The sequence below is a fragment of the Triturus cristatus genome, chromosome 3_2, assembly GCF_964204655.1.
Source record: "Triturus cristatus chromosome 3_2, aTriCri1.1, whole genome shotgun sequence".
Taxonomy (NCBI): Eukaryota; Metazoa; Chordata; class Amphibia; order Caudata; family Salamandridae; genus Triturus; species Triturus cristatus.
This window is the reverse complement of record NC_140584.1, coordinates 993,678,616-993,705,711: the sequence shown is the minus strand read 5'-3', so window position 1 is coordinate 993,705,711 and position 27,096 is coordinate 993,678,616. Positions and strand designations below refer to the sequence as shown.

Below are 27,096 nucleotides of genomic sequence, written 5' to 3'. Positions count from 1 at the left end.
TGGAGTTACAGGAGCTTGATATCCCAAAGGGAGGTTGAGGTGTGTCCTGCCTTTCATGGGTGACTCATAGTTAGACTGAATAGACCTGGGCTGCATTTATAATAGCTGGAGGAGTTTCACTAGCACCTGAAAGGTTGTGTCCTTGCGCACAATGCTGTCTCCACCTCTTGTGAAACTGGGCCAGAGAGGGCAGAATTGGTTTGAGCTGGGTTTAGAGACCCTTGACACAGAAAGAACAAAGAGAAACTGCGTATAAGTATTGGACCTTAAACCCCAAGAAATTAGATCACTTCTGGACTCAAGAGGAACCTCTACCAAGCAGAAGAGCTGGAGAGCTGTAATGAGAAGTACTGCCCCTATGCTGTGTTGCTTTGCTGGGTTGGTCAGCAGTTGCTGCTTCTGCCAAAGAGAGGACAAAGACTGGAGCTTTGCTGTGAACCTGCTTGAAGAAGAATCTCCTAGGGCTTGTGTGTGCTTGCCTCCTGTTCTGAAGTCTCAGGGCCACAAAGACTTCACCTGCACCCACTGACCAGCACCTGGACTCCTCTGTGGACTCCTGTATTCAAAAGGGTGCCCATTCCAGTTCCTGGACCCTGAGAATTGTGTAGTTGGTGCTGCAAAGCAAGAAAAACAACTCCAACACTTATCAGCGCCGCCGCCAGTGATGCAGTGACCTGCACCGAGGCCGGGGACACAGCTCGTGAAGTGCACAACACACTGCCCCGCCTGCAACACAGCTCTGACATCTGCCGACGCCTACAGTTATCGGCCTTCCCGAACCCAGCGCTCGCAATGTCTTCATCACCGCCAGCGCCAGCATCACATTATCGCGGAGCTGATAACCAACGAGGGTGGCTTCACAAACTCTTCGGTGTCGCATCGCCTCACCGGAACTGGTGTCACCTAACTTCCCCTGTCTTAATTTCCAAGGTACTGTTGTTTGGGGGTCTGTGTGACTCCATATACAGCCCACACATCTCGCAGTTGGCACCGTACATTGGATTTGTGCCTATCACAATGTTGTAATAGCCCCAGTTGGAGCTATTTTATTTTTACTGTTTTATTTTTGAAGTAACCATTTTAAAAGTGAGATCTTGATACATGTATGTTGGATGTTTGTCGTTTTGGTCTTGTTTGGTTTAGATAAAGATACTTTATTTTTCTAAACTAGTCTGGTGCCCATTTGTGGTGTTTTCACTGTGTTAGTGCTTGTTTGGGTACAAATGCTTTACACATTGCTGTTTTGGATAAGCCTATCTGCTCATGCCAAGCTACCAAGGGGGTGAACAGGGGTTAACTAAAGTGTGTACCTCCCTTACCCTGACTAGAAGGAAGGGTCCCTACTTGGACAAAAGTGCATAACACTGCCAATTAGAAACACCCATTTTTAACAGGGGGGCAGCAGACAAAACACCACCCCCATGAAAAGCCCCCCACCTACTACAGAAGGCAGAGATAGCCAAACCAAGCTAGAAACCGTCCCGAAGGAAGACCAACACAGCCGCAGGAACACCAGTGGAAGAGGATAACCCCCATCCCAACACCAGATGGAAAGGAGCGCCAATGAATGCAACAAGCCGTAAGGGTAGACGACAGCCGCGATAGCTGGAGCAGCGCAGCAACAGGCAAAGAACATCCAAGTTCCAAGATGGACTGCCTCTCAGGAGACAAACCCCAAGCCTCAACCAGGGAAGCGAGCCCAGTGGAAGAAGCGGCAGCCACAGCGGCAACAGATGGAATCGCAAACCCCAATGGGGCCCGACTGACAGACGGAGAAGACAAGGGAAGCAAAGGCATCTGACCCAACAGGGGCAAGCAACAGAAGTACAGCGTGGCCCCAAACCGCCACATAACCACCCGAGGGTAAAGAAGGAAGAGTGGACAACAAAAAAGGAGGCCTCTGGGCCAGGGAACAGCCAGAGGAACCACAGTCCAAGAGTGGAGGCACGGCCAAGGAGGCATGTGCAGTTTATGTGTGTGGGAGGTGGGGGGTTGCTACTCTTAATCCAATTAGCATGGGTCAGTGCGCTGTAAAGCTTCAGACGCTGGGGGAAAATTTAGAAGGAAATCTGCCACTGGGGGGAAAAGGGGAAGGAAAGCTGCCATTGGCAAATCGATTCTTTCTCATTCCAGCATCTCTTGTTTTTAGTTTGACAGTAGCATGTTCTGATTGATGCTGCAGTTCCAGTAATAGTTTATCTTATGTTCCAGTTGTTGTCAGATTTGGGTGCTTTAGGGTTAACATTATGGTGGCACCAGTTTCTTTATGTCTGGAATGAGAGGGGTTGTTTGCTGTGACCTTAGTAGCAAAATGTCATTTCATTTCTTGGAGGGTTACTGCAGAGTTACCTCTATGTTGGCACCATCGGTAGCAGGCTCCAAAGATTCTTTTCTGCTAATATGAAACAGTTCAAGCTTTTTAGAACCAGCCATGTATAATGATTTTTCTTTAAAGTTACATATGGGAATCTCACAAATGTATTGGGTGGATAAGCACAATCCATTTGCTGTGTGACATAAAGGGGTTGGAGTGAAGCTTAATCATTCTAATTCAGATAAATACACAGGGCCTGATTAAGAGTTTGGCTACTTCATCACAAACATTGCATAGTGCATGTTGGGATATAATACTCGCTGCTGTACTTAATAAGGATATTGTAAGTCACTGAGTTACTTTATAAGGTTATGGAACTCCAAGGTGAAATGCAGTATTCTTATCGTGTACGGCACGGAGTACTTTATTCCTTATAATACTTGGTCAAACCAGCCCCTCTCCCACAAAGATCATGGTATGTAGCTCTTTCATATGAAAAAGAAAGCCTGCTAATAATCCAAGACATAGAATCTCAAGTGTAAAATTAAATATATTTTAAAAAACTGTTAGATATTTGTTGCAAAAATTATATTAGAATTAGTTTTTTAATAGAAGGCAGAGTAGCTTGCAATGTTTAGAAACATACAGAAAGATTCTAACTGTTCTATAATTACTTAAGAAGAGCAAAAAATAAACATGTTGCCATAAATATTTCATTTCTGCTTGTCACTATACAGCTAGAAAAACAGAGCAGAAAGAAAAGCAAGGTTTGTTTTGTTCCTTAAACAACTACTTTAAATATGCTAAGCGACCTGACCTGCCTTTCTCCTTGGCTGTTGGGTCTGGCAGCAAGCATTGTGAGCTCAGAACTGAACTGTAATAGCTTATTACAGTCGAGTTATGACAGTGCATCACATGTCCCCTATTATAAAGAAATTAGAGACAGGTTTTTATAGAGGGACTGCAGAAACTCATGTATTATAAGTGAATCATATCCTATGGTACTTGTAATAAGGCAGGTGGGATATCTGTGATGTTTGAGACAGAGTACCCATCTGCCAGATTCTAAATCAGGCCCATGATATCTCTAGATGGGTGGGTACAGCCACAAGACCTGTGTTTTTTGTGCCTTATTAGAGCTTGTACTTAGCTCCTCACACGAGAGGATTGCATTAGATGTTTTGAATCTCACAGACCTCAGCCCTCGGATATAGATTATTGTTTAGCATGAAACAGCTTGCAAGAGACCTTTGCATCATTTCCTTGGATTTACTTTATTCAGCATCACACTTTATAAAAATACACCCATTTGTTGGTGTTTGAAGGTCCCATGAATGTACATGTACCAGATATTTAAGAGAAGCACATTCTGAGGCTTGGCTTATTAATGACTGGGTGCATTTACACTATTTGCTGGAGTCATGGGTATCACCCATATGCATTAACTTTGTTCAGCATTACAATTGGTGGTGAGCCGTAGCCTGGGGCTCGGGTTGTTGATTTCTGTGTGACTTAACACAGCTTTGGCTCAAGGGCTTGGTATTACTGCACTTTGGAATCAGCACATGGTAACAATTGTGCTACATATCAAGAGAGCATTTACATCACTCTCACGTTTTACACTAGCGTTAAGGAGCACTACATTTGGAGGCAGTGGTGGCTGGTTGAGAACAGTGGCGGGGAAAGATAGGAGAGGCGGTTAGGAAGAAAATGTAAAAGAAAAGCAAATTTACATGGAGGTCGTCGTCGCAGCCACCGCTTCTCCAGCAGGAAGCACCCAGCCTCCCAGAATCCCCTGACCAATCACAATGCTGCCTTAACTTAAGCAGCGTTGTAATTGGTCCGAGCGCCGTGGTTCGGCACTCAGACAGGGGCTTGGAGGCTGGGCATGTTCTCCAATAAGGCTGTATAAATCAGCCTGTTGAGAACATGCACAGTGCGTATGACGGTTTGGCCGGCTGTCTCGGACTGGCCAAACCGTCATACGCACTTTAGGTACAGCCACCACTCCTCCTCTGGCCTAGACATCAGGGGAGGCCGGCCCCACACCGCCCTACCTACGGGGCTGCACTGCAGTGCAACTGTAATAGTAAAAATAAAATGATAATAACGGACATTCCGTTATTATCATTTTACTTTTACTTTGCTCTGCTTTAAAGCAGTGAGGCGACGCTCCTCCATTAAAAGTAGCCGTCCCTGTTTGGAGGAGACACAACAGGAGGGTGTGATGTTTAGAGGTGGGATGGCAAGTATATTTAGTGTCACATAACATAGCTTACTTGAAACTGTTAATAACCTGCATCAGACTCACAATTGACACCAATACTAAAGGAATAGTAAACTTGGAGGTGGGGTTAGGCCTGTTTGTTTGAGGCATTAGAACCAGGCAATCGATGAGAGCTCTACATTTTGCAAACAGACGTACTAGCCATTAACTACTCCATGATAGACAAGATGGCAGGTGCAGCAGGGCATGTGGCTGGGAGGCGGTTTACTGCATAATGAGCGATTGCTATATATTTTGGAATGCACAACAAGGTCCTATCAGCAATCACAATAGGACAGTTACTCACGCACCATGCTTTCTGGGCTCCATAGTCAAATATGAGCATGCAGCATCAGCTTCCAGTTATGCAACATGCCTTAAACTCCTGATGTCAGAGAGGCCTGGTGGTTCAGGCTGTACTGTTCCCATTGGGGGCAGGGTCAAGACTGGTTTGCATATGGCTGGGTTCAAACTGGAACAGCATGGGGAGCAAAAAACGATGGATTTAGGACCAGATCTCTGTACTGGGGTGAATGTATGACATTGTTCTGCATTCTGTCCATCAATTTTTCTTTTTGCATTTGTCACCCCGAGTGGGACGGGTATGCCCAGACATAGGTCCCGTGCTCTCCATGCCACTGGAGTCAAGCTATCCTGGCTGATGAGAGGTGAAACCCTGACACCGGTCCTAGGATGCTTGTTTTCATTCCAGAGAGGACCTGGCCTGGCAGTTCAGGCTGGACTATTCCCATTGGGCACAGGGTCAAGACAGATTTGCATATGGCTGGGTTCAAACTGAAATGGCATGGAGAGCAAACAAAAAAACGATGGATTTAGGCCCAGATCTCTGTACTGGGGTGAATGTATGACATTGTTCTGCACTCTGTCCATCAAATGTTCTTTTTGCAAACACAGGATACCAGCAGGTCCAGGGCACATCTGGGAAACTGCCTCTGTCACTTCAGAGCCCCACTGTTTGAGCCTCTTTTGACAAGTGTGATAGAGAAGAGGTGGACCCAGGCTTTCCGTATCTCCTATTTGCCTTTTGCAAGTCCTTAACTCTGTGTAACCACTTCACCACTTGGTCTAGCCAATATGTTCTGAAGATACAATGAGGTATCACTTCAACCACCTTCAGTATTTTCTTGGCACCTCTGTCTGTAAATGATGGTCTACTTGGGCAATGGGCATCACTGCCACATTCCCATCTGTGAACATTATATGGCCCAGTTGGCCTAGCAGCCAATTCGACCGGTCCAAATAAAAATTCTTTGGAGCTTCCAATGGCTACCTGTTGATGGTCGCCTGCAACATTCTTATTTCAAGCCGCTGTTGGGAGCCTGTGCCTGATCGACAAAAGTCTTTTCAGTGACCATCATACTTACCATATCCACATGGAGCTTCCACACCTTTACACAGGACTTTACAACCTAACCTTCCTCGTGCCCCACTGGCTCTGCTGTCCAATCAAATCATAGTCACAGGATATTTCAATATCTGAGCTGAAAGTCCTTTGCCCCATCTATATGCAACCTCTAGCGTATCAATCATCCTTCAGCGTCAGTCAGTAACATTCTCGCCTCACTCATAGCCTATTTTGTGCCGTTGACTGCATTCATTCATCAAACAAACTCATTTTACAGAGCTGCTATTGTGTTGATCTGGACTAATCATTTTGCAGTGCCATTCTCTTGTCCCATTATTACCCTCTCAAACTATACCCAGATGCTAAGTAGGAGAAGGAGCAGCAGTCCTAAGTGCTACACTAGCAAAGAGCTCTCGACTGTCTGGACCCTCAGGATCTGAATGGAGCAATCGAAGATGATAGTGTAGGCAGGCCAAGCACTTCATTCCACTGCACAACTCTTATTAAAGTACAACTTTATCAGCTGTCTAACACTAAAAATAATTGCTTCAGTCCTGTCCAATTTCTGCTAAGAAGCTCACACAGTCTTAAGAAAGCGTGTTCACAATCTCATTATCGCCCAGCAGTCAAATTGCTCCAAAATGCATAATTAAAAATGAACAAGAGACTTGATCCATGAGACTCAAAATTTTAAAAAAATTGCACCAGAAAACAAAACACATTTAATGTTCCCTGGTGACTATTTTGTATTTAAGGCGATCACTAGATGTTCAAATGTAGTCATTGTTGATCCAAATGTAGTCTCTGTTGATTCTCCGCCAGAGATTCTATGCAAGAATATGGACTCTTACTTTACCAAGACAATTTATCTTATTTCTCAGGATAGACTGGCTTCACAGCTCTCAGCTACCATGCCTTTTCACCTTTACAAGACAATATTTTTGTATCTTGTCAGAAATCAACATTCTAACATTGCTTGCTGCCATCTCTCTAATTTAGAAGAACTAAAGCTAAAACTCTCCTAATGACATCACCTGTGGAGTTCCCTGAACACCTTCCGTTCGATCCAGCCACTGGCAACTCTGATTCGTACCCCAGACTCCAATTTACTAATATAAGGACGATAATCGGACCAAATACTGAATCGGGCTGTGGTAGTAGTTGGCTGGCTAGCTCCTTGCCTCTGGGAAGCTGTCTGAATCTGAAAAACACAAAAATCATAACCCCAAAACGTGAGCTGGCACCACATTGCTGCAACTCAGTGTCGAGCACGTCAAACTCTAAATCCTATTCAAGCAGAGTTCACCTGGAGTGTGGCCGACAGGCCGTTCGGTGTCACTAGTAGATCACTTGCGTTAAGCTGAAGATGCAAGTTATATCCGTGCAGTCAGTCTCTAGGAGCTCATGGCCGTCCAGGGCAGGCACAACCGTATTCTCCAATACCTCTTCTATGCAAAACTGGGAGAGGCAGTGTTTAAATGGCTTATCTCATTCATTGCTGAAAAACAAGCTATATGACAGTGATTCCCTTGACCGCCGAAGACAGCAACATTACGTGCTGAGTTCCCAAAGCTTCCCCTCCTATTAGACCCAACCACTGAAAACTCTGGTTTTTTATATGTTCAGCACGCTCAGACTCCTGAGACTGGACAGAAGTGAGGAGTAAGCGCCATCTTCTCTCCGCTCATGCCTCATGGTCTTCACTCACAAGATCCAGGCTAAACCTCTGAAGCCAGTCTGGGAAAAGACACTGATCATAACCATGGGATGAAAAAGCACTCGTGACCTCCTCTCTAAAGCACCCTTCTTTGAACAGTTGTCCCCCTGATTTGTTGATCGATAAGGATCTCTCTTTGATTTTGCATGTCAATGCGGTGTTGAAGGTCTGTTTTCTTCAACTAAAGATGTTGTGGTAGATACTTGCGTAGACATAACTGAAAAAGCACCTATTCGCGTAAAAACACAAGTCTTTCAGGGTAGAATACTGCAATAGTTTCTACCTGGAAGTGTCAGTTTTTGTTCTATATGCTGCAGCAGATTCAGAATTGTACAGCACACCTAGACATGTGTGCAGCGGGTTAGAAGCATAAGTTTCCTATACTTATGCTTGCATAGTTCACCCATTCTGCAACAACCCGGGTTATTCTTTACTGAGCAAGGGTTTTCTGTACTGCAAAGCTAGATATACCTGCTGTTCCTTTACTGATATGCTTTCAGTGTTTTTTGTCTATCAAGAGGAAATAACTGGAGGATACACCTACTTATTTCTGGCTACCAAAGTGTGGAACAATTTTGCTTTGCCAGTAAGAGGTACGTTGAACCACTTAGCCTTTTGCATTTCTTGAATGGCTTTTACTTCAAGGTATATCGTAGCATACAATCAGAACACTCTAAGGCCAGCTCGTGGTGCATGTTGTTCTGAACAAGAACTTTTGAAATAAAATAACATAAGAGGGAAACCCACAATTTAAGACAATTAAATGCAGCATTCTGAGCCAACCTGAGATGGAGGTAGACCTTCCGTGGCGACGTCTGACCCTATTCTGGTAGAATGAAGAAGAAAATTGTCAATATTGTATTCTGCTCCTGACTTAAATCAGCAGCCTTACCCAAACTCTTCACAAAGAAATGTAACTCCTCTTCAGATCCTCGACTGGCCTCCTCATTCCCACATCAAGTGCTAGATGTTTAACTCTGACCAGCTAGAACATGAGAGATCAGATTCGGCAAATTCCGAACAGAAGTCAACCCACCTCTGTACGCAGTAGAACAATGTCCTATTGGCAAAAGCTGAAGTGGTCTGGCAAGGAATTCAGGATATTTCTTGACAAGTCAGGATCTTTGAAAACCCTAACATGCTTGAGTAGTAAATAAATATGCAGACCCCCATTCCTACCATTCCATTGCCCCTGCATTCGATTTGTTCTCAGTGAGCAAAGCTTTTTCATACAAACGTTTGCTGTAACACGGTCACATACCTTTGCACACGATTCCAGCATCCTCATGGTGCCCACAATTATGGATACCCCATCCGAGGCTGAAGCAGGCAGAGAGATGTGGCTCACCGCCATCACAGTTCACATTGTCCAGCAGGATCAAGCCTGTGCCATATCCAAAGTAAGCATTGCTTTTGTACTCTTGAGCCTGTCCGCAGCCCACCTGCCGGCATGCCACACTTGCATCACTCATCCCCCAGTCGTCGTCACATATGGTGCCCCAGTTGCCCTTGTAGAATATTTCCACTCGGCCCTGGCAGGAGTCTGCACCATTTACTACACGAATGGTTCCATCACCTGTGGAGCAACAAACAAAGTATTGATGCATGTGTTCTTGTAGTGGATTTTGCACGAAAGACCATTATTAGGGCAATGTATAATGTATACTGTGTAAGCTGCAGAGAACTGTATGGAGCTTAAAAGTCACATATAGGGCTGGTTTCACGTTGACTCCCACCTTGGATGTGCTACCTATTTCACCTTACATGGTACAGTCCTAGTTACATAGAAATCAAGACTCTTGTTAACCACGTTTCTCATTGGAAGGAACGTAATGGCCATTGGCATGTTTGTTCGGAACGGGCAGTAGTTTGGAATAGTTTTTGGTATGAGGTCATTTTCTTCGAAATTATGATTCATGTCCCCCTAATGAGCTTTCTATTTTCATACTCGTTATGTTGTTCAGAATGTCTCAGGATAAGGAATTATCGGGAATGTGTCCACAGTCATTTACAAAGTAGTTTTGTTCCCAGTCAAATCTAATTTACCTCTAGGTGCACCTCTGGAAACTGAATCAGGATACAACAGGGCAGCAGTAAAATAGCCAAGTCAGGGATTAGAAGAGAAGGAGGCAGGAAGATATGTGGCAAGTCATGACATTGAATGCCACATATGTGGCAAGTCATGACATTGAATTCCACCCAAGCAGCTGGGATTGGATGTTACTTTAGCTAGCTCATGGTGATTGTTACTTTAGCTAGCTCACGGTGATTGTTACTTTAGCTAGCTCAGGGTGATAGAAGGCTTCTGTGAACGGATACACTTACTCTCTCCACTCTGAATGGCGGCTGTGGCAGCTTTCGTTATGTGGCCCTTCCCAGGCGGAGTCGATGTCACTTCTGAAAACAGACAGAACATTGACATTATACCGTCTAAACAATGTTTTTTTTTACTAGTTAATGACTAGTCATAGCTATGCACCACATTGTTGTAGACCCCCTCCCACCAGCTTACTGATTGGCATTTTGGGTGGTGGACAATGCCTTTGGCATATGTACGTAGTCTTTTACTTCCAAGTAAAGTTGCACAGTATGTAGGCAGTATTATCAATACCTAGGTGGGCTCAGCCATAGATCACTTCCTAGTGAAGTAGTTTCAGCATTTAGCTAAAGTTAAAAAATACTTTAGGTAGAGTTTCCTGCTAACGATCATGCATTAGGTTTCAAAGACAGGTGAGCAGCAAATATTATGGTCTGGTATTGAAAAGCGCAGGAAGTCAATGGAGTGAAATAAAAAGATTTGAGGAAAACATCTGCTCAAAAAAGAATCGCTCTTCAGAGATACAGCCGCCTAGGAAGATTTCATTTTGCCCGGACATGCTCTTCTTTGTGGGATGAAGATAGTAGAGTGGGATTTGATGTCGTGCAAATAAGAAGCAGAGACTTTTCCACAGACAGTGAGAAATGAGGGAAGGTTTAATGGCTATCATTCTTTTGCCATCCGCATAGCTACATACATTAACGGGAATCCCATTTCTAGACCAGAGGGGTGGGGGGTTGCAGCTTTACTAACCATAAATGCTAATCCTTGCATCAATTACCTTTCTTCATAGTGGATGCAATTCGATCAAACACATGCATGGTTTCATTGACTTTTGAGTCCTATTAAAGGTATTTTTAGGACCTTCCAGGGTGTACTTGGAATGTATCAAGTGATTGAGGCAATTATTTTGTAGTCCAGCTGCTTTCCAATGAAGTAAGCATGGATTGTGAACAACTAAGGCTTTCATAAGTAAAAAATAAGGCTGATAAGCTTGGGTGACTTTGGGCCCGATTTAGAGTTTAGTGGAGGGGGTACTCTGTCGGAAAAGCAACAGAGAAGCCTCCCCACCTGCCTGATTTACAGATCTGTCAACCTTACGTATGTTGACAACTCTAACTCAGCCGCCTACATAACCTTCGCTGGCTCGAGAGAGTAAGGGCTATTGGAGGTTTGGCCATTTGTCCATCCGCCTGATTTAGAGTCGGCCGACACATTGCCAGTTTTCACTTTTAAAAACCGTCATCCAAAACGTGGTGGTATGTAAAAAAGTAAAAACCTTTTAATGACCTTATCCATTGGAATAGAATTCCCATGGCAAGGAAATCATTACTTTTTTATTTAAAAAAAATAACATTGCTGCTTTGTGATTTTGTTTTTGAAAAAGAAAAAAGAAAATTGAAAGTGTGCAGTGCAGCGCTCTCATGAGCCACATGGCACATTTTGAATGCATTTAAAGGAACCGCCATCACATCAGTTCCTGTAAATTCAAAAGCAGTCTGCTGAACCGACAGACATCTCTAAATATGGCAGATTGAGTACCCTCGTCATGGTGGGCGTAAAGTATTACGCTATGGCAACGGTACTAACACTGTGCGCCAAAGTCAAAATCAGGTCTTTTATTCATTACATGGGGTAACAGAAAAACCTTTTATTTTTTCTTCGTTTTGTTGGCCAATGAAGGCCAGAAGACCTCAGAAATTGGAGAAGAGCTCGACCCTGAATATGGGCTTGAGGATAATGTAATACAGGCTTAAGTCCTGATGAATACTACCCAGTTGCTTTGTTGGATTTTATTGAATGAATTAAAGAAGTGAGCATTTGACCATGAAATGGTGTAACCACAGTACATGAGCAGGTTAGATGGCTGATGATGAGTAGTGGAAGGTCCATGTTGAGTAGTGAAATGGAACAATAAACAGTCTAGACACAGTTTTGACATTAAACAACAGACTAGACAGACTACACTAAATATAGATATCAACATAAAGATAAATATATTATGGGACTTTAGGGAGTTCGGGGAGCATACAGGTGAATAAACAAAGGCTAGCTGGGGCCATCCACCTCCCAATTTTAGTATGTGGGACTTTAATGCAGGTTTGAAAGTGGTTAGAGTGGTTAGAATATCATTCAGCAGGGAGTCTACTCTAGTGGTAAGAACCAAATTATTGGAATGATTGAATTTGCAAAGTAGCACAGGAACACTTAGAGGGCAAGGAGGTTTTGGTCGGATGTTCAAAGGTTACATGCAGTACAAATATGTTATGCGTTTACTAAACAACATTAGTAATTTGTATTAATCCCTGCTTTCTGCTGATAGCCAACCAATTGTATGATGATAATGGTATTTAAATGTCTGTACCTGGGCAGTCTAGAGAGATTTTCAGTAACGTTTAGAACTTTATCTACTGGTAGAATGGAGTATTGAAGAAGGACAAATAGTAGAATATTGCAATAATCCAGCTTGTTCAAAGCGAGAACAGGGAGTATTGTTTAGCTGAATAGAAGTGGGTCTGGGGACACATTTTGTGAATACTGAATATTTGGCATCTGGCAGCAGTAGCTTTAAATGTACAGAAAATAAATTCTAAGCTCAAGGTAGGGTTGAAGAGTAGTCTGTGTCGGAGGGAATATAATAGGATTTGGAAGATGCATTGATTTAAGAGCTATGGGGAAGTAGATGATTTCTCTGCCGGTGCAGTTAAGCATGAAAGAGCAGATGGCCTTCGAGGTTGAACTGCCATGAGGCAGTCAGGGTTTTGGTTTGGAAATCAGAAGTAAAAGTTGGGAACAAGAAAAGTTGTCAGGATAAAGTGAATAAGAAAGAGAAGATGGTGTATTAAATGGTTGTGGTTTAGGGAGAAAAGAGGACCCTTAAGCAGGCCCTGGGAAACCCCATCTGTTTGAATTATAGGGTGAAGAGCACTAAAGGTCAGGGAATGAGAGATTGGAAAGCTAGGAAGAAAAACAGTTGATCACTTGGTTTGTGATTCTTAGTGTAGGCAATGTTCAAAGAAGAGTAGCATGGTCAACGGTATCCAATGCCACAGAGAAATCGAGGAGCTTAAGTTCAGTCAACGGTATATCACGGCAAGCACATGTCATAAAGTTAGAAGCATTACTAAGTTCAGTGTAAGTGGATTGTAAAGCACGGAAGCCATATTATAATGGATTAATTAAATTATGGGTAGTGAGAGATGAGTAAGACTCTTACATATAAGATGTTCCATGGTTTTAGAAAAGAAGGGAGTTGATCTATTAGGCGATAGTTTGCACAGATGAATGGGTAAGCTGTGGGTTTCTTGAGAAGAGATAGGATAACTGTAAATCTGAAGCAAGTGAAAATGTGCAGTACCTGTGATGAGGAAGTAATGGAAATTTAAAATCAAAGAAGATAGCAAAGCGATGAGAAAGCAAGAGTTTTGATGATTTGTGGGCTGAACTGTTCAGAAGGTGGAGATAAGTGTTAGCATTCTTGATTATAGGGTTATATTTGGCTCGGGTAGTTGGAGAGATGTATTTTGTTGTTATTGGTGAGGAGTGTGAAGAGGGAAATATGTAGAAGGAGTTGGTGTCCAAGTTGTTTTCAATATTTGTGATCTTGGTGACAAAGTAAGTTGAGATGTTTGAGGTGTAACAGGAGGATAGAGGGAGTGTGGTGCGAGGTGAAGAGAGAAGACTGTTTAAAGTATGAGCAAGATGTTGTGGGAGGAAGCACAGAGTGATGATCCAAATTTGAAGGTAGGCAGTTTTATAAGTGTTCAGTGTGGATGTCAACAGATGCATGGGAAGTTTGAAGTTTTCCATGTGTATAGAATGTTTTTCCTTTTCACCATTTCTATAGGGGCGCTTGCATTCTGGTCTTCGTGAAACAGATTTTAGGCGAAATCCAGGGTTGAATAGAGGGAGTAGTTGGGGTGAAAGTGTGGAGCAGGTAGTAACTTTTAAGGTAGTTCCCGGATTGTCATCAAATGTATTATGGGAAATTGAGGTCAGTAGTAGTTTAAGATTATTGTGAAGTTGCTCTGAGTACAAGGGCATGAATATGGGAGAATGCTTTCTTTTTGCGAAGGTATTTTGCTTGGTAATCTCCGACAGGGTGAAAGAAGTGGATGACACATGTAGGATTGCATTGGCAGAGATACATGGGTCAATACAAGGGGGAGTGAGAAAATTAAAGAGGGTGATTACAGTAAGTGGCTTCTCATGAGCATAGCTAAGGAATGAGTGAGTGTTTAGAAGTGAATGGTCAGAAATAAATTGACTAAAGAAGGTTCAGTAAGGTTATTGACAGTGAGGTTTACATAAATAGAATTATAATAGGCTTTTGGGGAACAGAGGTTCTAAAATAGTATTAAACAGTCGAAGAATGATTAGTAGTGTGCTATTGGAGTGGGATTTCTTAATGAATGGTGAGGGCTATCAAAGAGGTAGTAAGGTTGTGGCAGACTTACTGGAGTGGAGGCCAACACTACTGCCTTTCCTGTTAATACACTGTGTATGACCGAATGTGCAAAATAGTATGAAGGCCAGTAGAAGTTTATATGTATATAGGATTAATCTATGTTTCTGTAATACCTGTGACATGTAAAGCAGGGTTGAGGCTTTCAAAATGATCACTGATGAAGGTGGTTTTGATACATATTCACCTAGCCTTCCATAGATGACACATATGTTGGGAGGAAGTGAATGGAATTAATTAAGGCAGCATTTTTGATAGTGAGTCACTGAGGGAAGGATGTTTTGTGAAACATATCCAAAATGATATATTGGAAGTGTTAGACCGAAGTAGTCTAGGATTTGCCTAGACCTAGGCTAGGCAACTATATTATTGACAGAAAAAACAACTAGTAGTCAGATAAGTTTAAAGCATTTGAACTTATTTTAATTGGCACAACGGTGAATAGTCAAGAATTACCAATGTGTTGTGAATTAAGGGAAGTGTGATTAATAAGTAATATAGCTTTTTTTGTAACAAAACAATAAAGGACTAAGAGAAAGCAGCATTTTGGGTGTTTAATAATAGTGTTGATTTAAAATGCTGCAAAGAAGGAAAGATGTATTTTTTGAATAACAATAATTGATCGATGAGGCAGTTAGTATTTATTATTGGCATTTGTGTAGTACACTACCTCTGGTATTGCATTGCAGTGATCTCAATAGTTTAACTATAGTTGTGCTTCCTTAACTTTTTCCACTAAGAGTACCTTAACTTTTCATGTGTCTCTGAGTTGTATTCTCTGTTGGACATGACCCTAGATCTAACCCGATTGGTTTGGTGCCTTTGAGGTTATTTGATCTGTGTATTGCCCAGGTAACTGAAAGTAATGTGTACTTTTGTGGAGTCATGATAGCCATGTTTTGGGCTCTGTGGACTCTGTTGGGAATGCTTTATGTATTCTGTTGTAGTTTGAAGTGTTGCTTGTCGAAAGTGTATAATACTGTGAGCATGTTGATACCCTGCAATGCAACAACTCTGTGTAGTGTTGAATGTATGTGTGGTGTTTTGTCTAATATATTTTGTTGAATGTTAATTTTGTGTCTCTTAATGGCGACTGCTATTGTGTCAATGGTGATTTGATGTGATGGATGTGTGTGAAAAGTTCTGTCTATCCCTGATCTGTTGGATTCTGCAACTGGGAGCGGGAACATTGGTTGTCAGTGGTGCTGGCATATTATACTGCACTGCTGATCTGGTTACATCAAGTATTGAGCGCTGAATGAAAGGCTGTGAAGTACACTATTAGTCATTTATAAAAAGAATTCCTAGGCAACTAATTGGTCATAAGAAAATAACAGACCGTAGATCTGAGGTAATAGCAATAGGCTCAATGGACCACTATTGATTATGATTACAAAAATAATAATTATTGATACAAAACTATTGCTAAAATGGCTGCAGAACTCATGATTTCATAAAGTTCTATATAAATAGACAATAAGTATACAGAAAAAAAAAAAACAATACAACAAATTCAGACCTAAGAGATTTGTTTGTGATGTCACATACAGCTAGAGCAACTGTATATACCTTGAGTTTATTTAACAGGGAGATGTCTGAATACTCACACTAAACATATGGTATCAAAATGTGCACAAAATAGGACAATACAGTATGGTGGTTTATAAAATCAAACGATGATAGTTCTTGAATATGTCGACGCGCGTTTCGGCGGTCATGGCGCCTTCATCAGGAAAGCCACATTGAAAAATAATGTCTGAAAATAGAAGGTACTTTGGGTATCAATACAACCAACTCACTAGAAATTATCTGGAGTACTATAACATCAATAATGAAACAGGATAAAACCTGCTCCAAGATACCGAGATGTGCACAGAACATAATAAAAGTGCCCAAGTGAAAAAACATAAGATAACATAAAAAGAAAAATTAGCAAAAAAGTACCAAGAATGTACCCTGAGTATAGTTTAAAAGGTAAGGTAAAACTAGGTAGTTAGGACAAGATATTCAAATTGCTCACCAGGACCATCACGATCAAGGCTGTCTAAATGCACTTCCGAACGGATCCAAGGAATGCATCCCATCACTTTTATTCTTTTCTGTGCAAGTCTCGGTATCTTTGTGCAGGTTTAGTCCTGCTTTATTGTTGGTGTTAGAGGCACCCCAGATCATTTTTAGTGAGTTTGTTGTATTGAGACTCAATGTACCTTCTATTTTCAGGCATTATTTTTCAATGTGGCTCTCCTGAGGAAGGAGCCATGATCGCCGAAACGCGCGTTGACATATTCAAAAACTATCTTTGTATGATTTTATAAGCCACCATACTATATTGTCTTATTTTCTATAAAAGTTATTGTCCTCATATTTTCCATTATTGTTTGTACATATTTTGATGCCATATTGTTTAGTGTGAGCATTCAGACCTCTCCCTCTTAAATAACCTCAAAGTAGATACAGTTGCTCTAGCTGTATGTGATTTCGCAAACAAATATCTTCGGTCTGAATTTGTGTTGTATTATTTTGTTATTTTCTGTATACTTATTGTCTATTTAAATAGAACTTTATGAAATCATGAAATCTGAAGCCATTATAAAAATAGTTTTGTATTAATGAAATAAAAATTCATAATCAATAGTGGTACATTGAGTCTATTGCTATTACTTCAGATCTATGGTCTGGTATTTCCTTAAGACCAATTGCTTGCCTAGGAATTCTTTTTATGAACGATTGTGTTTTCCCTGTTCTAGGAACGATTATTAGTAACAGGGGGTCAATATATTTACACTAAGTACAATATTAGTGACATAAAGTGTTGAGGCATTAAGTATTGTTTTAAGCAGTAACAGTTCAATTTATGCAGTACCTTACTTTTGATAATTGCCCAGCTTCTGTAGATTTCTAATACTAAGGAAGGATCTCCTACTTCAAGTGTCCACTTCAATGAGTAAAGTGGTTTTGCATTATCTGTTTGTTAAGTATGCATATGTCTTACTTTTAAAGTAAGAACATATAGTAGAGCATGCACACCTTCCCTTTCATTTGGCTCCCTGCTTCAAAAACTTTTATGTAGGTGCGTGCGACCAGTGTCTGTGGATCGCCCCAAACCACAGTCAATACAATTGTATTCCAAAAGAGCACTCCTCTCGTGCTCTGCACTGTCGCACTGCGCAAAGTGGGAATCATTTCCCGCCAATATGTTCCAATTATCCAGGTACTCCAATGTAAACTCTTATTACCATAACCTTTTTGTTGTCCAGTATTACATCCATTCACAATTTATCTTCATCACAACGGAGACAGCATGATTGAATCTGCAATCTTTATTAAACTCTTCCAATACCAACTGCTCGCCACTCCAGGCTTTTTACAATGGTTCGTACAGATCACACATGCAACCTGCCCTCTAGTTTAAGATGCCTTCCTGTCACAGTGGAAAGACACCAAAGGCCCGGGACTATGACTAGGATGTAGTATCTCTACGGCCGCTTTGCTACTCTCATATTTCCAATCTCTGGGCACTCACCAGAGTCTGAACTCAAAGATCTTGGCACAAAATCTGGACCAGCTAGCACCATCCAGGCAAGCAAACTCCACTAGCGGATATGCTTCATCACCCACAAAGCAACAAGGTGAAATCTAAATATGCCATACAGGGCTATCTAAGATATTTCTTCTTAACAGTTTGCTGATGCTGGAGTTTGACAGAAAAAGGAGTTTGCCATTTGTAAGCATTTACAAATAGTGACTGTAATGAGATGTCATCATCTTGTACATGCCTCTCAAAGGGGAGTATCAGGGGACGGCAAGACTGCAGGGCCTGGTGTGCTAGTTTCAGGTCAAACTGGTGTAAGCACATGCCTTCACCATGACCCTCAGATCTCCCCGTGTAGTAATCACAGACCCTGTATGATGATTGAGCCGGAGTGGCATCCATGGGGAATAACAACCAGAGTCAATCCAACTTGACCAGAATTCTTGCTTGTGTCTGTAATTGTGGGCTCAGGAACACCAGACCGGCAATGTAATGTGAATTTGTAGAGCGCTGCTTGTCACCAGTGAGGGTATGCAGACGTTGAGTAGGTGAGTCTGGGACTGAATACAGGCAGTCTCGGTGGTCCAGCTAGAAGACAAGTTGATTTGCCAGGTCTTCATCTTCTTTCAGAACTCAAGCAGGAGTGCTGGGATTCTGTGCATTGCTGTAGAGGCTGCGAGCAGCTGCTGTGCCTGTCCTCTGCCCACCCTACTCCTGCACAATTGGTTGAGCTGCAAATGCTCCCCCAGCTCTCGCCTCACCTGTACTGAACTGACCCTAACACCCTGCCTACAGCTACACACACCAAGGGCCAAAGTGAAGTCCCCACATTCATTTACCTCCTGCTTCAGGCAGGAGATAAATGGATGCAGATTGTGGACTGTTATTTTCCGGAGGAAGGGAAAAAACACACAGATTGGAACCTGACTTTCTCAGGTCCAGGTATTATTTCCTATTCTTGGGAAATACCTCGTACTGCTGGCATATAGGGGCAGGGATACATTATGTTAATTTAGATTTATGTATCTATATCCATTGCTGCCTAGGAATGTTGTTTTTTCATGAATATAGGGGCAGGGATACAGGCAAGAATCATACATTCAAGCCTTACAGTATCCCCACATTTAAATCAAGGGAACACATAAAGGGTGCCAAAGAGGAACAGTGGCCCAGGGCAAGCCCAGCCATTATCTGTAAATGTAAGGATGTAAGGTGGCAGCATCAACTCTCAGGAATCAGCATAACACAGGCGGAAAGCACATAGCAGTGCAGAAATAAATTCTGCCAAAGGTCCAGTAGGCACAATGAGGACCAAAGAAGGTACAGTAACAGAACTTGAAAAGATGGTGTCGCGCAGGCCCTGATAGAGCCTAGCAGACTCCAAGAGCGAGTAGACAGCAATTAGCACACAAGAAGACCTAAGAAACAGGAGCAGGGAGAAGAAGCAGGCAGCCGTCGAGCAGATACAGAAGACAGTACCTGGAGCTTGCATAATTGATGGAGCAAAGTTATCAAGCAACATTGTTTCCACGAGGGATCATACTTTAGTGGGCAGAAGCAATGACTGGTGGTATGTACCCCAGACTGGGCATAAACAGGAGGTTTTGAGTCCCATTAGGCATTTTTATAGGAAGAACACTCATTTCCTCCAAGTGCATCTTAACTTTGAAGCTGGCATCGCCTCCCTGGCTTTAACAATGCTCACATGGAACAGCTACCTCTGGAGTTCACAGTCCACCCATGTTTCCATCACCTCCCCAACCACAAACACCTGCCATGGGCTATGAAACTCTAACAAGCCAGGAGCCATGGTGTCGTCTGTGGCTGTTTCTTCTCTCGTGCCCCTAACAGCTAGGGCTTCAAAAGGCAATATCAGAGCTGTGAATCTCCATGTACAAGACTTTGACCATGGAAAAAGGGTTCTGAAAAGTCGGCATTGAACTGATCATCAACCTGGATAAATGTGTCAAAGGGACTTAGAGTAAGAATGGACAGGCACATTTAAGTGGATATCTGCATATATGTCATCAAACAGGCATCAATATTATCATGGGCAGTTATGGGCATTTAGGCCCTCATTAGGAGTGGCGGCATTCCAGCTGGAGAGATAAATGTAGGTGGAATTCTGTACTTGCAATAATATGTGGCCCAGTGTCTGTAGATCTAGAAATGTGCAATATTGGACTCCTCTCAGCCCAAGAATCGAGTAAAAATATCTTCTTAAAAGGACTAAGTTCTCCAGAGTCTACGTGGTTATTTCCCATTCTGGGGATGAAACTAAGAATCAGTGGATTTTGGTGCAGGACTACTACGTGCAACAAATTCTGCTGAAAACGTACTGAGGACTGTGACCTTGGCCTGGTATATGATGTCCACTTATGTAAGTGGGCACCATGCACCAGTACAGACAACCTTTATGGTGAATTAAGAGGTCTTGCAAAACCTTAGAAATCTCTCAAAGCAGTAGCTGTAAAGAGCAGCCTTCACGCTTTGTCCAGAAGGAGTGTAAAGCAGCCTGTTTTACCAGAATGCAATCTTATAGTATAGATTAAGTGAAAAAGAACCACACAAGGTTTTTATTAAAATATGTATTTATTATATAATGCTCTCTTACACATACAAATATCTCCAACCCGGAGATATGCACAATGCACACAATACTTTACGAAGAAATGCAGTAAATAGCACAGAATACACAGTGGAACCCAGGGAGGGCCTAACCATATACTAAGAAAGTGGTATAAGAACCACGACTCGAGTCAGGACGATGTCGAGAGGATGTAGAGGTGCTAGGGACCCAAGGAACCACCCAAGGTGAGAGACTAGAAGCCCCACGGAGGTCGTGTGCAGTGTGGGAACACAACGGCGTTCTCTGTACAAGTCTACGTGTAAGACGCAGTTGAATTTTTAAACATTAAGGACCCTTCCCAGTGGGCCCTGAAGAAACCCCATGGAAGACAGAAGGTTGGAGAGCCACCCCACCCGTGGATACTAGGGTATCCACGTTACCTACACCAGGGAAGCCGGGTGCATACATGTGAAGTGATGTTGGAAACAGCTGTCGAACTCAATGGAGGACTTCAGAAAGTGCCGCTGGAGAAGGAAAACGTGTCAGGTGGAATCCGAAGGTGGATTCTAGATGAGAGGCACCCTCAAGCAGAGAGGACAGAGTCTATGTCACTCAGGTGTGACCAAGAGCTTTGGAAGACGAATGCCCTCCGATGTCGGGTGTTGTAGAAGAGTTGACAATGGCCTTGACACTGCAGCTGTGAGGACCAGGCAATGCTGAGGAAGACCAGAAGCCATGCACGAGCTGTTCCTTCAGGAGTCGTTGATGTCCACAGGCTTTGGAAGGTTCCTGTATGGTGCACAAGCACAGACAATGCAGCAGACTGGAAGGGAGATGAAGTCGAGCCCAAACGAAGTCCAGCGAGGTCCGGAGTGCCCAGACGTTAGAAGAAGTGTTGTCTGATCTGAATCTTGCCCCACGACAAATCTAGGGACACACCCAAATGGAAGCCCTTAAGCACCCTAAGGAAAGTGTTGGGACAATTTAGGGGACCCTCCCAGGGGAGGGTCTGGACAGGGGGGTGGGAACTCCCATGTCCTTTGTACAGTTTCACGCCAGAGCGGGAGCCAACGGCTTCCAGGACTGGTTTGAACTGGACTATGCATGGGGACACCAAATGTGCCCCTCATTCAGACTTAGTGGTGCTGGCAAGCGCACCCACCCGGTCCCATACACTAAATCCTGTCTGGGAGGTGGTTACAACTCCCTGTGAGAAGATGCCTATTGTTCTGCCTTCCCCTGCTTGAGCTTGGCTCTGGTCGGCAGCAACCATTTTGTGCTGTACGTGTCTAGAAGGTTGGCACCAGAAACACTGAGAGCCTAATGGAGGGCTCTTCCAGTGCTTGGAATCATATCTCCCACACTGTTTTACGTTGTGGAGGTATGATTCCAACATGTTTGATACCAAACATGATAGGATTTGTTGCAACCAGTTCCAAGATGGTCAACGCGTAATTACTCAGTGACCCTTTATATGCTATATGGATGCTTCACTTACAACCCGGGAGAATGGACTCTGTAGGCTGTAGGGGTGTCCTGCTCATGCAGGGGCACCATCTCACTTAGAGCCAAGCACCCTGTCTTCAGGATTGCAAAGACCTGCTATAGGGGTGACTTATAGGTTTTAAGTGCAGTGACCCAAAATATAGGAAACCTATATCTTTAGTAAGTGGTGCTAGCACCAGCTTACACAGGCTGCAATGGCAGGCCTATAGTTTCATTTTGAATGGTCTCTCATGAGTGGCATAATACATGCTTCAGCCCATGGGAGACCTCTGGGGTACCTATGCCCTGGGTACCTTAGTACTGAATATGAACATTTCGGGAGAAAGCGGATAGACTGCGGTCGTGATTAGCAGGATCCCAGTCAGACTAGTCAATAACAGCACCTTGCAAAAAGTGGGGAGAAGTAGATCCTACTTTCCTACAAGGACCTTATCCTCAATCATCTATGATTCTTTAGCAAACCACTTTGTCAAAAAGTAAACATATTTGTACCAACCTTTTAGGTAATTAGCAAAACACACCTTTGGAAATCTATTTCTGCATTAAACTTCACTCTGACCCATTTTTATGCAATCAAACGATCTACTATAGGGTCTGATTTAAACCCTGGAGGTTGGGCCACATATCCTGCAGGAGCAATGGAGGTCTGGCTTCCAAACAGACTGTTCGACCTATTGAGTGTTCACCACCGCTGCGCCACGCCAGCAGGAGCATTCTCATCATAAAACAAACTCCAAAAAACGAGTTGTTTCCCCAAAAAATAAAATACAAATAAACTTTCTTTCTTAAATCTTTATTTCGATTCAACGAATCATAAAAGAAATCATACAAATGCATTTAAATCACACAAATTATCGTAAAGAAAGAAATCTTTCATTAATAAAAAATACACTGTAAACTAGGGAGGATACAATTACAAATAGGGAAATTGCAGCATAATCCTAGCCACAGATAAGCAATTTACATTTCATTTCGACAGATGAATTCTTCTAATATACCATACTGCTGCTAGGTACTTGCTAATAGCAAAAACAGTGGGAGAAGATAAATCACTTTTCAGCAGCCTATAGGCATCTAAGTGTCGTCTAAAGCCCCAATTCCTACAAATAGGAGCGATCCACTTCTTCCTAGATTTAGTGTACATAGGACAAAAAAACATTAAATGAGTATCGTCCTCCAGCTCGCTAGAGCATGCAGGACAATTTTTTAAGGTTGGCGGGTGCCACTTACTGGTGAGTGCTCTAACAGGAAGTGCGTTATATCTCCATTGTAAAAATAGTTTTCTCAGGGCGACAGGATTTATATCATTCAGGACGGTTTCCAATCTATAGTGGTCCTTAGTAATTAAAAAAGTGGTGGTCATTGATCCCAGATTCTCATTAGCAAGAGCTGCCGAGAGATTAGAATTGTGGTAAAGTGCAACAAGTTCTTTACGAGGTATAGTCGCACAGGCCTCTAGGGGTTTTGTCCAGTGGGTCTGTAGGCCCAGCTTAGTAAATTCATTTTTGACATAATTCAGCCATGGGATTTTGCTTAGAGCTGGATGAAGGTAGAGTTCCATAAGTTCAGAGCGATAGCTCAAAAGTTCAGGGGTTGTCCAGAGACGCCTCCAAAAAGTTAAAGGCTTCACACCAAGTTCTTCCCTTATCAGTCTCAGTCCCATATCGAGCCTCAGGGGAAGTAACGGTGTGCTAGATGGAAGGGCAGACAAGTTCCGTAAGAACTTGTTTTCCGTAGCGGCAATCTCAGGGGCACAATCAATGCCCCAGAGTTCGCCGCCATAAATTAAAGCCCCACGCGCCTGCATTTTATAAATTTCCAGAGGCGGACCAATCGGATGGGTCATGGATTGGTTCCATAGTTTCAGGATTCCCCCTACCTTTTGATTTAACTTTAAATTTGATTTTATCTGGTGATGGGACCAGGTCATTTTCTCATTGAGAGTAAGACTAAGGGTGGGCGTAGTTCGCGAAGTAGCACTTCGCGAAGCTACGCAAAGTGAAGTTCGCACTACGCGAGCTACGCGTAGCACTTCGCGAACTGCGAAGTAACATGTTCGCACTGTGCAAGATGTTGTTTTCAATGATTGCACAGTGCGGACAAGCAACCGGCACTGTGCAATCATTGAAAATGGCATCTTGCACAGTGCGAGCTGTAGTTTTCTGCTGCTCGAGTAGATTTTTACTCGAGCTGCAGCTTTCTCAACGCGAACTGGTAGTTTCTCATCGCGAGCGGTCGCGAGCATACGCGACCCCTCGCAATGAGAAACCTGACCTTCTCGCGTTGGGAATCTCGCCGGGAGGTTTATTTTCCATGCTCGCGATCGCGAACAAGGAAAAAGTCTCGCCAGGATGTCATTTTGCTTGCTCGCGGTCGCCAACTTGACGTTGAGGACCGCGAGCAAGCAAAAAATTACCGCAGCACTACGCAACACTACGCTACGCGTGTTCGCACTGTGCTACGTGCAGTTCGCGTAGCGCGAAGTAGCGCGAACTTCGCAAACTACGCGAGCGTAGCGTAGTGCTTCGCCCAGGCCTAAGTAAGACCCAAATACTCGAAAGTGTGGACTCTTTCTAAGCTGGTTCCATTTATGGTGGGATTAGGTCGAAGGGACCTAGGGGGGTTGAAGATCATAAATTTGGTCTTAGCCGTGTTGATCTCCAACCCCCGATCAATACAGAAAGATGCAAAACCATCCAAGACACGTTGTAACCCCATAGGAGTCTTAGCTAGAAGCAGCGTATCATCGGCAAACATAATGGCCGAAATGCCAATACCCGCAAGCCGTGGAGCGTCTCTATTAGGTACATCATTTAAATGAGAAATGAGACCATTTACGTAAAGGCAAAACAACGTGGGCGCCAAAACACAACCCTGCCTTACCCCTCTTTCGACAGGGAAACTAGCTGAGAGGCTGCCATCTCTACCACATCTTACCCTCGCATAGTTATTAGTATGGAGGCGCACCAGTATGTGCAGGAGGGGCCCTGGAAGGCCTAAATCTTGTAGCACGGTCCATAATTTTGTACGGGGAACTAAGTCGAAAGCCGCGCGGAGATCGACAAAGACTGTATAGAGTGAGCCCCCCTCTATCTTTACTGTTTTCCAGAAGAGCATACACAACCTAAAGATCTGGTCAGTTGTGGAAACGCTCTTTCGGAAGCCAGCTTGGTAGTTGCTCAAGATCTCAGATGACTCGACCCATTCCATAATACGATTCAGGATCAGCCTCGAGAAAAGTTTTTGTGCAACATCTATCAAGCTAATAGGCCTGTAATTCCCTGGCAACAGTGGGGACCCTTTTTTGAAAATAGGCACAACTTCGGCTCCTAGCCATGTAGAGGGGATGGGCAAACCGTCAAGAATAGCATTAAACAGTAATGTAAGGTATGGTGCCCATACTCTAGGTTCGTGTTTATAAAGATCACCTGGTACCCCATCCAACCCTGGTGCTTTCCCAGCAGGAAGTTGGGAGATTGCAAGCTGGATTTCAGTTAGCGTAAAAATTACCTGATCCTGGCTTGATACTGCATATAATGGACTCGCTAGGGCAGACATCGAGCCCCTATAGAGAGTACTGAAGTGGGTTTCCCAGGCTTCAGGGGCAATGTTGTTAATTACAATTGCAGGAGGTTCGGTTGAGCCAGTAGATACAATCAACCAAAATCTCCTTGAATCTCTAGATTTTAGGGCAGATGTTAAATTCTCCCAATTATCAGAAGCCCATTCCAATTTGGCAAAGTGTATCAGGGATCTATAAATCTGTCTCTTGTGTTGGATGTCAGCCCTAGAGGCTTTCTTCTTTATGGCATCGAGCAAATCGCTCTTAGCCGATCTACAGGTCTTGTTATACCAGTTGGGCTGATTGACGAATCCCTTTTTACAAGGAACAATAGGGTTAAATAAATCTGACAACATAAGAAACAGTTCCTGATGGGCAATAGCCAATTTCTCATGATAGTTTAAAGGGGAATACTGCTCTAGAATCTCCACTATATTGTTTAGAGCCGAGGCAGCTACACCATAAACTTGGGATATTTCTTTATCATTGCGAACCAATTTGGTCCATTTAATTCTCCGCTTGTTATTTGAGAGAATAGCTGAGTCCGACGGCTCCAAATTAGGTGGTGACGATAAATCTAGAGGGCAAAGATCAGATAAGGAGACATCCAGTATAAGAGGATTATGGTCGCTCTCCCCCCTTGGAATGACTTGAAATTCAAGGACTCTATTCCAGTCCTTGACTTGAACAAAAATATAATCAAGTCTAGCCTCTCTACCTGGTTTATTAAATGTGGGCTTAGGGGGGTTATCTAGAGTAGTTCGTCCATTACAAGCCCTAATAGAGTGGATCATTGTCAAGGAGGTAATCTGGATTGCCAAAGGTGTCCAGGCCCTAGCCATTGGGCCTGAAACCTGAGGGATATTCCAGATTTCGTCCTCTTCTAGGTTTATTTGGTCCACCAAGCCCTCGAGTGGTTCAAAATGGGAGTTAAAATCAACAAGTATAAGAAGCATTATATGTTCCGGTATTCCAGTAAAGACATTCGAAAGGGCCTCAATCACCCGGGATTCCGCACAAAAATTCACGGGTCTGGCGTATACATTAATCACCGCCAGTTTGTTATCTAAGCCCCAATCCAATATCAAGCATAGAATATCATCAGACCCGGTTTCAAAATTAGTAACAGTACATCCTAGGTGAGTAGCAACCCAAGTAGTCAAACCGCCAGAAGGGCGGCCACGACCACCCCACACCGCCGGAATTGAATAAGTAGCGTAACCCAATCGATGGTAATCTTGTCTTGCCCAGGTTTCTTGGAAGCAACAAATTTGGTGAAGATCTATAAAGGAGCCCCAAATTGGGCAATCAAGTTTACTGGGTAAACCGGCTATGTTCCATGAGAGCACTTTGTATTTTGTTGTGCAATTGGAGAGAGCTACGGGAGTTTTACAAGCGGAAGGCTCGCACAAATTCAAAGAAGTAGGAGTGGTAATAGGGACAGGGATAGGAACAGGAGAGGTGGAGTGGCAATTAGGAAGT

General features: G+C 43.1%; 1 protein-coding gene across 1 annotated transcript in view; it reads right to left on the bottom strand.

The window, feature by feature from the left end:
• The window catches only part of SSC4D (scavenger receptor cysteine rich family member with 4 domains), a 451,954-nt gene that overhangs the window by 139,448 nt on the left and 285,410 nt on the right, over nt 1-27,096 (bottom strand). The window contains exons 5-6 of the mRNA XM_085649606.1: nt 9,989-10,060; nt 8,925-9,239 (exon numbers count right to left, since the gene is read on the bottom strand). Coding sequence (XP_085505732.1) covers nt 8,925-9,239; nt 9,989-10,060 — 387 coding nt within the window. The remainder of the gene's footprint in view (nt 1-8,924; nt 9,240-9,988; nt 10,061-27,096) is intronic.